Source organism: Rhincodon typus, chromosome 5, assembly GCF_021869965.1.
Source record: "Rhincodon typus isolate 14 chromosome 5, sRhiTyp1.1, whole genome shotgun sequence".
Classification (NCBI taxonomy): domain Eukaryota; kingdom Metazoa; phylum Chordata; class Chondrichthyes; order Orectolobiformes; family Rhincodontidae; genus Rhincodon; species Rhincodon typus.
This window is the reverse complement of record NC_063336.1, coordinates 13,696,452-13,710,457: the sequence shown is the minus strand read 5'-3', so window position 1 is coordinate 13,710,457 and position 14,006 is coordinate 13,696,452. Positions and strand designations below refer to the sequence as shown.

The following is a 14,006-nucleotide window of genomic DNA, read 5'->3' as shown; positions in this document are numbered from 1 at the left end:
ATCTTGCTGTGTAAGTCTTGCTTTTGCTAGTTGTCATGGGAAATGCTGTGTTGTTTTTTAACCCTTTAGTTCCCCTATTTCCACTTCTCCACCAAATCCCCAAGTATTTACCCTTCTTCCCATCTTCTGATAGTGCAGACTTTTGGCAGGTTACAGGCCATCAAGTGTTGGAATGCTTCTAATGTGAGTCGAGATGACAACCTATAACATGCGACCTAACCAAATGCAATCTTTGCACTTTTCAGCATGCAAGGCAATGGTTAAGAGCAGGAGAAGCACAGCATGTCTGGCAGCATCTGTTCAGAGAAAATGGAATTAACATTTTGAGCCCAGTGAGCCTTTGTCAGAATTAACAAAGCTGGTTGAATTTTTCACGGAGGTGACCAAATATGTAGATGAGGATAGTGCAGTTGGTACATTTTATCTGGATTTCAGCAATGCCTTTAAGAAAGCCCAACATGAGAGACTGATAAAGAAGGTAAAAGCACATGGGATCGAGGGTAACTTGGCATGTTGGATCCAAAATTGATTTAGTGGCAGGAGACGGAAGGTGAGGGGAGAAGGCTGTTTGTATGCTTGGAGGCCAGTATCCAGCAGTGTACCACAGGGATTGGTACTGGGACCCTTATTGTTTGTGATATATATAAATGATACATAGATGAGAATGTGGGAGGGATGAGTCAAAGATTAGCCAGGTAGTTGACAGTGAGGAAGAATGTCTTGGGATTACAGGAGAATATAAATGGATTGATGAAGTGGGTAGATCATTGGCAGATGAAATTTAACCCTGATGAGTTTGAGGTGATACACTTTGGAAGAAGTAACAAGACAAGGGAGTACTCGATAAATAGCAGGACACGAGGAAGCTCAGAGAAACTGAGGGATCTTAGGGTGCTTGTCCACAAGTCACTGAAGGTGGTGGGCAGATTAATAGGGTAGTTAAGGTATGTGGCACACTCGCCTTTATCAGTCAAGGCATAGATAATAAGAGCAGGGACGTTACTTTGTAGTTGCACAGAACTTTGGTTAGACCACAACTGGAGTACTGCATGTAGTTCTGATCATCACAATGTGAGGTAATTGTGGTATTGTCACTGGACTGTTAAACAAGAAACCCAGGAAATGTTCTGAGGGCCAGGGTTTGAATCCTGCCACAACCAGTGGTGGAATTTGAATTCAGTAAAAATCTGGAAATAAAAGTCTAATGATGACCACAAATCCATTGTTGATTGGTGCGAACATTATCTGGTTCACTAATGCTTTAGTGGAGCTAAATGTGGTTCCCCTTGTGGGAGGAATCTGCTATCCATACCTGGTCTTGCCTGTGTGTGACTCCAGACCTACAGCAATGTGGTTGCGTCTTAACTACTCTTTGGGCAATGAGGGATGGGCAATAATGGTGGTGCGGTGGTTCAGTGGTTAGCACTGCTGCCTCACAGCACCAGGGAACCAGGTTTGATTCCACTCTGTGACTATCTGTATGGAGTGGAGTTTATACATTCTCCCCATGTCTGCGGGGCTTCCTCTAGGTGCTCCGGTTTCTTCCCACAGTCCAAAGATGTGCAGTTTAGGTTGATTATCCTTGGGAAATACAGAGTAACAGGGATACGCTGGGAGGGTGGGTCTGGTTGGGATGCTGTTTGGAGGGTCGATGTGGACTCAATGGGCTAAATGGCCTGCTTCCATGCGGTAGGGACTCTATGATTCTATGAATGAATGCTGGTCTAGCTAGTGATGTCCTCATCCTAAGAATGAATTTTAAAATATTCTGTAGGATGTGCTTGCCCTGGAGGGGGTGCAGAGAACATTCACCAGAGTGTTGTCTGGGACTTAGCTGTGAAAAGAGGTTGGATAAGCTCAGTCAGAGATGGTAAGAACTGCTGATGCTGGAGTCCGAGATAACACAGTGTGGAGCTGGAGGAATATAGCAGGCCAGGCAGCATCGGAGGAGCAGGAAAGCTGACGTTTCGTGTTGGGACCCAATGCGTCAGCTTTCCTGCTCCTCCAGCTCCACACTGTTATTTCTGGATAAGTTCAGGTTGTTTTCTTTGGACCAGAGAAGCTTGATGAGGGGACCTAATAGAGACGTATAAAATTTATGACAAGCATAGGAAGGGCAGATATAAAATTCAAGGGTCAGTAACAAGGAGGGTATAATTTCAAGGAGAAAGACAGGAGGTTTAGAGGGGACTTGTGGAAAACCATCACATCCAGAAGGTAGTCAGGGTCTGGAACACATTGCCTGGGAGGTTAGTTGAGGTGGGTAATCTCGCAATCTTTAAAAAAGCACTTGGATGAGCACTTGAAGTGTTATAACATTCAAGGCTATGGGACTGGTGTGGCAGTGATGTTACAGACTCAACGAGCTGAAGGGCCTCTTTTGTAGGATTCTATGAACTGAAAGAGCAGGAACCCCGGTTTGCAAACATTCTCCCTGGAACATAACCAGTGTAATCACGAATGTGCATTAGCTTTAAAACTTTAGTCAGTGGCGGCATTGTCACCTCTGTGTCAGAGGTTTGTGGATTCAAGTTGTACTCTGGAGACTTGAGCAAAAAAAAATCAAGACTGACACTTCAGTGCTGAGGGACAGCTGCACTGTTGGGTGTTGTCATCTTGGGTACAGGTATAATATCCCATGGCAGTGTTTCAAAGAGAGCTTTCATAGAATCATAGAATCCCTACAGTGTGGAAACAGGCTGTTCAGCCCAACAAGTCCACACCGACCTACAGAGCATCCCACCCAGACCCATTTCCCTATAAACCCACCTAACCTACACATCCCTGAACACTGGGCAATTTAGCGTGGCCAATTCACCTAACCTGCATATCTTTGGACTGTGGGAGGAAACCGGAGCACCGGGAGGAAACCCACGCAGACACGGAGAATGTGCAAATTCCACACAGACAGTCGCCCGAGGGTGCAATCGAACCCGGGTCCCTGGTATTATGAGGCAGCAGTGCTAACCACTGAGCCACCATGTTTTCTGTCTGTCTTTTTGACCCAACACTTTTCACCCTCAACCAACACCATTTAAATATTTTCAAAGCCTTTGGGTGTTTGCCATCTCCAGTTTTAGGGCTTTATCTTCACTTATGTTAAAGTTGCCATTGGATGCCAGTCTATTCTTTCTCCTGGTTGAAAGCACAATCATTTAAAGGTTTCTTATATCCTTACGCCCCCTTCCCGTTTGCTCTTTCTAAGTGTCCGGCACCGAGGCAGAGCAGAACTGACAGTTGTTGGCATTAGTGTTTTTGATACCACAAATCTTTTTCTCTTTGAACACAAGGATAGCGAACTAAAGCTATTACAGAGATAACAGCAACAAAACCTTTCATTTTTAAGGTGTCTATGAATGTAGAGATCACCATTGGGTAATTTGCAGATTAACATTAAAATGGAATGACTGATAAGTGTCTGTGACCAGCTCCACAGGAACAAAGATTCTTGATTTAGACAAGATTTTAAATTCTAATTCAGTCCCTACTTTTTTGTGGATGGGGGAGGGGACAGGAAACATAACTACATGGCAAACCTTGCTCCTGTAGGGTGGAGCATTTAATCCTTGAAGATAGAATAGTAATCTGGAACTGAGCAGGAAAGAATGTTTCTTAAATTCCGTAAAGAATTCAAATTTGTCCATTCTAAATTCAGTCAAATCAAAAACTACCTCCCCAGTGAAGTCCCACTTGCTGGAATGTTGAAGTGCAACTGAAAGAAGCAAAGATACCTTTAACCTTTCATCAGTGAATGAAGAATATTCACAAAGCAGTTGATCTTTAAGTTTCTGATGTCCACATGCCTGCTATACTTCTATTCCAGATTTGAAATATTTATAGGTAGACAAACAGGAGGCCGGAAGAACACAGCAAGCCAGGCAGCATCAGGAGGAAAGGAGCAGTCAACATTTCGGGTATTACCCTTCTTCAGGAAACCCTTCTGTTTGTCTACCTTGGATTCCTGCATCTGCAGTTTTTTTTTGTCTCTAAATTGAAATATTTATAGTTTTCCCTTTCAAACCTAGGTTTTAGGGGCTGTTGTGTTGACAAGTAGCCTGTTAAGAAAGGATAAACTTAGCAAATCATAGCAAGCATTTATGCATCTGCTGTTTTGTTGCAGGCAGAGATTCTAACAGGCATTGGAGTGTGCAACGTTGAGGATGCTGGAAGGGCAGGCTCCATGCTGCTGGAGAAGGGCTGCGGTTCGGTGATCATCACTTTGGGAGCTGCGGGCAGTGTGCTAATGTCACAGGACAAGCAGACTCCTCGTTATATTCCCGCAAAAAAAGTAAAGGCAGTGGATACTACGGTATGCTTTGAGATTTAACAGTTCTGCTTCAGGGTATAATTGAAAGAACAAAGTGCTAAATGATTGTACAAACCTCTGGACAGAGGACTGACACTATTTTGTGGTTAAACATGATATCATTCTTGCATTCCTTGATAAAACACAGTTCAAAGACTTCAATGTTTTATTTCATCAAGAAGTTAGATGAAATTTCAAACTATAGAAACACATCTGAGAATAGTACATAGCTGAGCGGATTGCCTGAAGCTTAGAAACAATCTTAAAGGCAGTTTTACAACCTTTGCATGTTTTAAGTCACTCAATTTTCATTGTCTCAGTTGATTGTTTCTGTCAGGCTGATGAAGTCTACCTTCCCTATCTATAACTACCACTCTTCCTGCTCCACATCTACAAATTATTTTGAAGAAATATTTCCCTTTTTGGAGATTTAACACTGCCCAGTTTTGAGGAGGGAATTGATTTTCGCTGATATGAAACTAGTGACTATTTTGTCCTGATGTGTTGCAACTGATTCAAAAGTACATAATGGCGGTACTGGTATGGCGCACTGACCTTTTACATAGCTAAGGCCCAACACCACCTCCTTTCACCTCCTTGATCATGACCCCATCACTGACCAAACCATCATCCCTCAAACCATTCATAACCTCACCACCTCAGGTGACCTCCCACCCACAGCCTTCAACCTCATTGTTCTCCAACTCTGCACCGCCCCGTTTCTATCTCCTTCCCAAAATCCACAAACCCGACTGCCCCGGCCGACCTATTGTCTCTGCCTGCTGCAGCCCCACTGAACTCATCTCCGCTTACCTCGACTCTGTTTTTTCCCTCCTGGTCCAGGATTTCTCACCTACGTCTGGGACACCACCCACTCCCTCCACCTCCTCCAAGACTTCCAATTCCCTGGCCCCCAACACCTCATCTTCACTGTGGTCATCCAATCCCTGTACACTTGTATCCCCCACACAGATGACCTAAAAACCCTCCGCTTCTTCCTCTCCTGCAGGCCCAACCAGTCCCCCTCCACCGACACTCTCATCCGTTTAACTGAACTCGTCCTTACCCTTAACAATTTCTCCTTTAACTGCTCCCACTTCCTACAGATTAAGGGCACCTGCATGGGCCCAAGCTATGCCTGCCTCTTCGTAGGAAACCTGGAACAGTCCCTTTTCTGCTGTTACACTGGCACTATCCCCCACCTCTTCCTTCGCTACATTGATGACTGTGTCGGCGCTGCCTCGTCCTCCCATGAGGAGCTTGAACAGTTCACCAACTTTACTAACACCTTTCACCCCAACCTTAAATTTACCTGAACCATCTCCAGCACCACCTCCTTCCTGGACCTCTCCATCTCCATCTCTGGTGACTGCCTTGAAATTGACATCACAGCTACCTGGACTCTACCTCCTCTCACCCACCCTCCTGCAAGAATGCGATCCCCTACTCCCAATTCCTCCACTTCTGCTGCGTCTGCTGCCAAGATGGGATGTTCCACTCCCACACATCCCAGATGTCCTCCTATTTCAAGGACCGTAATTTGCCCCCGCCAAATTGAAAATGCCCTCCACCACATCGCTTGCATTTCCTGCAGTTCTGCCCTCGCATCCCCTCCCCCCAACAAAACTAAAGACAGATTCCCCCTTGTCCTCACATATCATCCCACCGACCTCCGTATCCAATGTATCATTTTCCGCCACCTACAATCCAACCCCATGACCAAAGAGATATTTCCCTCCACACTCCTATCTGCTTGTCGTAAGGGGCGCGGTCTCCGTGACTCCCTCATCCGCTCCACACTCCCCACTAACCCTTCCACCCTCAGCACCCTTCCCTGCAACCGCAGGAAGTGCTACACCTGCCCCTCGCCTCCATTCAAGGCACAAAAAAAATCTTCCATATCAAACAGGGGTTCACCTGCACATCCATCTATTTGGTCTACTGTATCCGCTGCTCCCAATGTGGCCTCCTCTATATCGGTGAGACCAAGCATACACTCACAGACCATTTTGTAGAATATTTGTGCTGTGTGCGTGACAAACGACAACACCTTCCAGTCGCCAACCATTTTAACTTCCCCTCCCACTGTCTGGGTGACATGTTCATCCTGGGCCTCGTCCAGTGTCACAATGACACCACCCGGAAACTGGAGGAGTAACACCTCATATTCCGCATCGGGAGCCTAAAGCTCGATGGCCTAAAAATGGAATTCATCAGTTTTAAAATATCCCCAACCCCAGCCTCATCCCATGTCCAAGCCTCTGCTCATCCCCACCTCTTTGACCTGACACAACCTGTCCATCTTCTTTCCACCTACCCACCCCATCCATCCCACCATGTTGTCTCTGACTCAAGCATCTACAGGTCTTGCTAACTCTAATGCCATTTTACTCGTGCCTTTTGGATTTCACAACAGGACTGTTACTTCTCAGATGAATACAATTTGTTAGCTGTTAAGGTGAAGAAAATAAGTTCTGGCCTGTCAGGAGACAGGTGAAGCAGAGCTGTATAAAGTCTCGTTAACTAACAAGAACAGAGAGGTTTCCTAACTTGTAAGGTCAAACAGACCCCATACCTTAGGAGCAATGTCACCCACTTTACTGTTAAACTTGATCTTTCTTACTTTGGTTAAAAATTGAAAGACAGCTCATTACTATACAAACAAATCAGAACAGCAATTAATCATTATTTTTATTTATTTATTTGTAACTGTGGTGGATTGCATTAATTTTATATAATGGTCTTAATAAACTAGAAATTGTGATCAAAATAGGAAATACTTAGGTTTGGCAGCATCTATGGAAATAGAATCCAAGTAAATGGGCCATATTTTCAAAGCAAGGTGCAAAACCCTGGAATAGAATAGAATAGCCTTTATTGTCCCACATACTCACTGAGCATAATGAAAAGTTTATACATTGCCAATTACAGCACTGACTTTGATACGAAAGTACCTGGCACAGCTTCTTTAGTTTCAAGATCTTAGACAATAGAGAAATAAAATGTCCAGCATTGCAGAAATAAAAGTTCCGAATAACAGATCACGCTGACACCCAGCTTCCAATCCGCATTGGGCCCTGGCTTCACACTGCGCTGGCAACATTCCACGCTGGGAGACTGGAAGGTCGCCACACCATACCTTAAGGCCCATACGGGAGGACGCCACTTCACCAGGCCAGGAGGTCACCATGCCAGGTTGGGAGGTTGTCATGCCATGCCAGGAGACCACTGTGCCAGGCCGGGAGGCAGCTGCGCAAGGCTAGGATTTGTCGCTGGAGGCCAGGAGTCAACGAGGGAGGGGAAAAAAAGGAGAAGAAGAAAAGAAAGCACTAACAGTAAGAAAAAGAAAAAGAAGAATGAGCGGAGCAGATCAGCTCTGGCTGAAGCATCCTACACTGCCACCATCATTTGTAGTGTGGTATGGATGAGTCCAATTAATATCGTTGACTGTTTCCAAGTGGTGATAGTGACTTGGGCCAGCAACAACCGTACTGGAGCCTGTCATTGCCTTGCAGGACAGAGCAGACAACTTTCCAGGAGGCACTTGAAAAGGTGCTACATCAAAGTTAATTACAGAGAATAAAAGCTTATGTGTAGGCGGTAACACATTGATATGGATAGATGAGCTGACAGGAAATTGAGAGTCACATAAGTAGGTCACTTTCTGGTTGGCAAGATATATCACTGGGATCATGTGCTGAGGCATCAAATTTTAACAATTTATATAATTGTTGGATGAAAGAACAAGATGTCTTATTGCTAAATTTTCTGATGATACGAAGACAAGTAGGAATGTAAGTTGTGTAGAAAATGTAAGGATGATTCAGAGAGGTGTAGCTAGGTTAACAGAGTGGGCCAAAATCCAGCAAATTGAGTATAATATGGGAAATGCGAAATTTTCATTTAAGGCAAATAAAAAAAGAGTATATTATCTAAATGTGGCAAGGTTTCGGAGTTCTGAGTTAAGACTCTCCGATGAGATGTATTTCTTCTTTTCAAAGTGTACATCAGGTAAAGAGCTTTCTGGTAGTTCCTCACATCAAGATGGAGCAAATTCTGTTGACAAACTGTGATGACTTTGGAGAGTTCTACTAGGTGTATTTGAGTTTACTTCATTTATGTAGTTTGTAGGCAGTTACTTTATTTCTTAGTTAAATGGTACCTATAAGGTTTTAGTAGAAGAACTGAAACTTGAAATTTTTTAACAGAGTGAATTCTTCAACTCAGGAAGGATTATTTTTGGATAATGCATCCCTTTCAGATGATTGTGTTTTAAAGTAAGATGGCATACAGTAAAAATAAGAAGTGAAGTTGGTGTGTCAGGTTGAATTTTTTTCTTGAGCTCCTTCTCATGTAGTTTTATTCTGATCCATGCAAGATTCAAATACAACTTCATATTTGAAGGAAATCTGTGAGAACCACTGCCATATTTTTGAATAGACTGTAAGGAAAATCATTATGTCAGACAGGCATTTCTCTACTTCACCTCTGGCATTTGGCCTATTACTCTGAACATTTGACTGGTTAAAACCTTGTGGACTCTTAAGTAACCAAGCAACTGATCACATCCTTTCACTGGCTCCCTTTGGACAATGTGACCTCCTCTGATTTACACCAACTGTCCAAGCTCACCAGACATTTTCATCAATTCCCCCCTCCCGACCCTACAAACCACCTCGCAACCTTCAGTGTCCCCCACCCCCCATATTCTCACCACCCCAAAACTATCTGACCTCCGTGATCCCCCAACATTGACATCTCCCTAACATGATTTTGCCACCCTACCATCCTAACACCATGCCACCCTATCTTGTGACATTAATAAACCAATGTATTTGTCAGAAAGATATTCTCCAGAATGGTTCCAGGAATGAGAAACTTCAGTTATGAGGACAACTTGAAGTTGGGACTGTTCATCTTGGTGGCTGAAAGGAGATCAGATAGAGGTTCTGATAAATAAACTCATGAGGGATGGATTGAATAGATAGAGATGTTCCCACTCATAGAAAAGAAAAAGTACAAGAGGTCATAGATTTCAAGTGATGGGAAAACGAAGCAAAGGTAGTGTGAGAAAATATCACCCTGAAAATGTAGTGGCAATAAATGCTGGCCAGCCAGTGATGCCCACATCCCACAAATTAAAAAAGGGCAGTTTTAATTGAGGCATTCAAGAAGGCATTAGATTATTATTTGGATAGAAATTATGTGCATGGATATTGCGAAAAGGCAGGAGATTGGCACAGGGGTAATAGAACCTTGGGCGGAATAACCTCCTTCAGCATCATAACAGTTCTGTGATGCTGTGAAGATCAAGATGGAAACTCTGGACAGTAAACAAGTCATTCTATAATGATATCCTGTCTTTTGATCACAATTGAATAAATTTCCTATTTTTTCCACGCCCAGTGTTCAATTCCACTGACTTTACAAGCATGGAACACTAAGTACTATACCACTTGTTTGATACTACTGCTCAAAACCAATTTTTGGCATTGTGTAGACTATGTTTGTGTATGAGTCAGAAATCTGGCGGATGGCTGTTTTGCAATGCAGAGTGATGCCAATAGCATGAGTTCAATTCCGACATCAGCTGAGGTTACCATGAAGGATTCTCCTTCTCAACCTCTCTCTCTCTCTGTCCCTTCCCACCCCCGTCTCTGTCCCCTCTCTGTCTTCCCTGTCCTTGCCCCTCTCTCTCACTTCCCCCTTCCCCATTCTCTCTCTTTCCCCCTCCCACCCCTTGTGCTATCTCGCACGGTCTCTCTCACACTCCCTCCCCCTTCCTCTCACTCTTGCTGCCCAGAGGGAGAGGCGCCACTTCGGCACATACATTAGAGCCTGGAAACAGTCACCCGCACTGAGGTATGGATTGTCGTGGGCCTGGTATCAAGGAGTACTTAAGCCCAAAATATTACATCACTGTAGTGTTGCCCTCCTTCCCTCCTCCTCTAAGCAAAAAAAGGAGGAGAGAGACGTGCTATTGAAAATTTGCTAGCAGAGTGAGAAGTAAGGCGTTGGAATGTGGGACTTTGGTGAGCAGCAGCTCAGCAAAAAGTACAGGTAAACTCGGGTAAAAGTCCTTTTTACTTTCCTCTTTAGTCTTAGAGCATTTGAGATCGTAGTTAGGGCGGTGGCATGCTCCTCCTGCAGGATGTGAGAACTCTGGGAGACTTCCATTATCCCAGATGTCTACACCTGTGGGAAGTGCACCCAGCTGCAGCTCCTGGCAGACCGTGTTAGGGAGCAGGAGCTGGAGCTGAATGCACTCAGGATCATCTGAGATGCTGAGTGCATCATAGAAAAGAGTTTTAATGAGGTGGTCACACCTAAGGTGCAGGGAGAGAGTAACTGGGTGACCACCAGGAAAGGCAAAGGGAGTAGGCAGAGAGTAGGAATCTCCTGTGACCATTCCCCTCAAACAACTATACCGTTTTGGATACTGTTGGGGGGATGAAAATTACATAACTGGCTCTGGGGCACAGTGGGAAAGGGTAAAGGTAACTGGAACAGAACTGCTCTGAGGAAGGGTCACCAGACTCGAAACGTTAACTCTGTTTTTTCCTTCACAGATACTGCCAGACCTGCTGAGCTTTTCCAGAAACTTTGTTTTTGTTCCTGATTTACAGCATCCGCAGTTCTTGTGGTTTTTAAAGGTAAACAGGATCTTAGTGATAGGAGACTCACATAGTTAGGGGGACAGACAGGAGATCCTATGACCGCAGACAGAAATCCAGGATGGTATGTTGTTTCCTGGGTGTCAGGGTCTAGGATATCTCGGAACAGCTGCAGAACATTCTCAAGGGGGAGGGTGAGCAGCCAGAAGTCATTGTGCACGTAGGCACAAATGACATAGGTAGAAATAAGGATGAGGTCCTACAGGGTGATTATAGAGAGCTAGGAAAAAAGTTAAAAACCAGGATGGTGGTAATCTCAGGAATATTTCCAGTGCCACATGCTAGGGAGGGTAAGAACAGGACGATATGGCAGATCAATGCGTGGCTAAAGAATTGGTGCAAGGGGCAGGGATTCAGATTTCTGGATCATTGGGATATTTTCTGGGGCAGAGGTGACCTGTTCAAGAGGGATGGGTTACACCTGAACTGGAGGGGGACCAATATCCTTACTGGCAGATTTGCTAGTGCTGCAAGGGAAGGTTTAAACTAGATTGGCAGGGGATGGGATCTTAAACAGCAGGGTGGCAAGTGTGAGGCTGGAAGGAGATACAGTAATCAGAAATAGCAAGTTGAAGAGACAGGTCAGTCTGGAACAGGATCAGGAGCAAGGAATGCCTGTTGGATTAAATTGCATCTATTTCAATGCAAGAGGGCTGACAGGTAAGGCCGATAAACTCGGACATGGATAGGTACATAGGGCTGGGGTATTATAGCCATTACGGAAACATGGTTAAGGGAAAGAAGGACTGACAGCTTAATGCGCCAGGGTACAGGTGCTTTAAGAGGACAGAGGTGGATGAAAGAGGGAAGGGAGCGTTGCATTTTAGATCAAGGGCAGTATCACAGCAGTAGTCAACGATGAAATAACTGAGAGATCATCCAGTGAGGCTTCGTAGGTGGAGCTAAGAAATAAGAAGGGGATGGTGATATTATTGGGGTTATGCTGTAGGCCCCCTAGTAGTCAATGGGAATTAGAGGAACAAATATGCAGGGAGACTGGGGAGGCTTGCAGGAGCAGTAGGGTTGTCACGGTAGGAGATTTTAATTTTCCCAACATAGACTGGGACTGCCATAGTGTTAAGGGCTTAGATGGGGTGAAATTTGTTAAATATGTTCAAGAAATTTCCTCAAGCAGTATGTGGAGGGTCCTACACAGGAAGGGGCAAAACTCGACCTACTCTTGGGACATAGGGCAGGACAGGTGACTGAGGCAATAGTGGGGGAGTTCTTTGGGACCAGTGACCATAGTTCTATTAATTTTAAAATAGTTATGGAGAGGGACAAACCTGGTCCACAGGTTCAAGTCCTAAATTGGGGCAAGGTGAATTTTGATGGAATTAGACAGGTGCTTGTAGGGGTTGACTGGAGTAGTTTGTTTGCAGGCAAAGGGACCTCTGGCAAGTGGGAGGCCTTTAAAAGTGTGATAGCTAGAGTTCAAGGTCTTTATGTTCCTGTGAGGGTGAAGGGCAAGGTTAGCAGGAGTAGGGAACCCTGGATGACAAGAGATATTGAGGCTTTGACTCGGGTACTGGCAGATGGGATCAAGGGAATCCCTGAAGGTATATATGGGATACAGGAGTTTACTGAAGAAGGAAATCAAGAAGGTGAAAAGGGGGCACGAAATAGCTTTGGCTGAAAAGATTAGAGTGAATTCAAAGAGATTCTTTAAGTATGTTCAAGGAAAAAAGAATAACTCGAGAGAAAATAGAACCCCTCAAGGATCAAAATGGATATGTATGTGTGGAACCGCAAGAGATGGGTGAGGTCCTCAATGAATATTTCTCCTCTGTGTTTACTGTGGAGAAAGACATGAAGATTTGGGAAGTTGGGAATGTATGAAGGTGGATAAATCTCCTGGTCCTGATCAGACACGTCCAAGAACACTGCAAGAGGTTACAGAAGAAATTGCAGGGATCCTGGCTGATATATTTGCATCATCATTAGCCACGGTGAGGTCCTGGAAGACTGGAGGATAATGAATTTTGTGCCCTTATTCAAGAAGGGCTGCAAAGAAAAACTTGGAAATTATAGACCAACAAGTTTAACATCTGTGGAAGATCAGTTACTTCAGAAGATTCTGCGGGATAAGATATACATGCATTTAAAAAGACAGTGTTTGATTAGGAGTAGTCAGCATGGCTTTGTGCGTGGGAGATCATGACTCTCAAATTTATTAGAGTTCTTTGAAGTGACCAGGAAGGTTGATGAGGGCAGGGCAGTAGACGTAGTCTACATGGATTTCAGTAAGGCCTTTGATAAGGTTTCACATAGTAGGCTGTTCCATGTGGAAGGTTGGATCACATGGAATCCAGGGAGAGCTGGTAAATTGGATACACAATTGGCTTGATGGTAGGAAGCAGAGGGTAATAGTGGAAGGATGCTTGTCAGATTGGAGGTCTGTGACTAGTGGTGTGCCTCGGGGGTCGGTGTTGGGCCCTTTGCTGATTGTTATCTATATCAATGATTTGGATGAAATGTACAAGGCATGTACAAGTAGTTACAAGTAAGTTTGTGGATGACAGTAAAATAAGCAGTATCGTGGACAGTGAGGAAAGTGTCAGAAATTGCAGCATGATCTTGATCAGCTGGGGAAGTGGGCCGAGAAATGGCAAATAGAGTTTAATATAGATAGGTGTGAGGTTTTGCATTTTGGAAAGTCAAATCCAGGCAGGATTTTCATGGTGAACTGTAGGGCCTTAAGGAGTGTAGTGGAACAGAGGGACCTTGGAGTTCAGGTGCACAGTTCTCTGAAAGTGGAGTCACAGGTAAACAGGGCAGTGAAGAAGGCTTTTGGCACACTGGCCTTCATCAGTCAGGGCATTGAGTACAGAAGTTAGGAAGTTATGCTGCAGTTGTACAGGATGTTGGTGAGGCCGCACTTGGAGTATTGCGTTCAGTTTTGGTTATCTTGCTATAGGAAGGATGTTATTAAACTGGAAAGAGTGCAGAAGAAATTTACAAGGATGTGCCAGGACTCGAGGGACTGAGTTATAGGGAGAGATTGGACAAACTAGGACTTTTTCTTT

General features: G+C 44.4%; 1 protein-coding gene across 8 annotated transcripts in view; it reads left to right on the top strand.

Annotated features, from left to right (window-relative positions):
* The window catches only part of rbks (ribokinase), a 170,811-nt gene that overhangs the window by 79,675 nt on the left and 77,130 nt on the right, over positions 1 to 14,006 (top strand). For 7 of the 8 annotated variants that reach the window (XR_007262064.1, XR_007262063.1, XM_048596529.1 and 4 more), the window contains one exon: positions 4,121 to 4,309. The exons of the other annotated variant lie outside the window; for it this stretch is intronic. Coding sequence is in view for 5 of the 7 variants with exons in the window: in XM_048596529.1 (XP_048452486.1) it covers positions 4,121 to 4,309 (189 nt within the window). In the remaining 2 variants the exon portion in view is untranslated. The remainder of the gene's footprint in view (positions 1 to 4,120; positions 4,310 to 14,006) is intronic. 8 annotated transcript variants of the gene reach the window in all.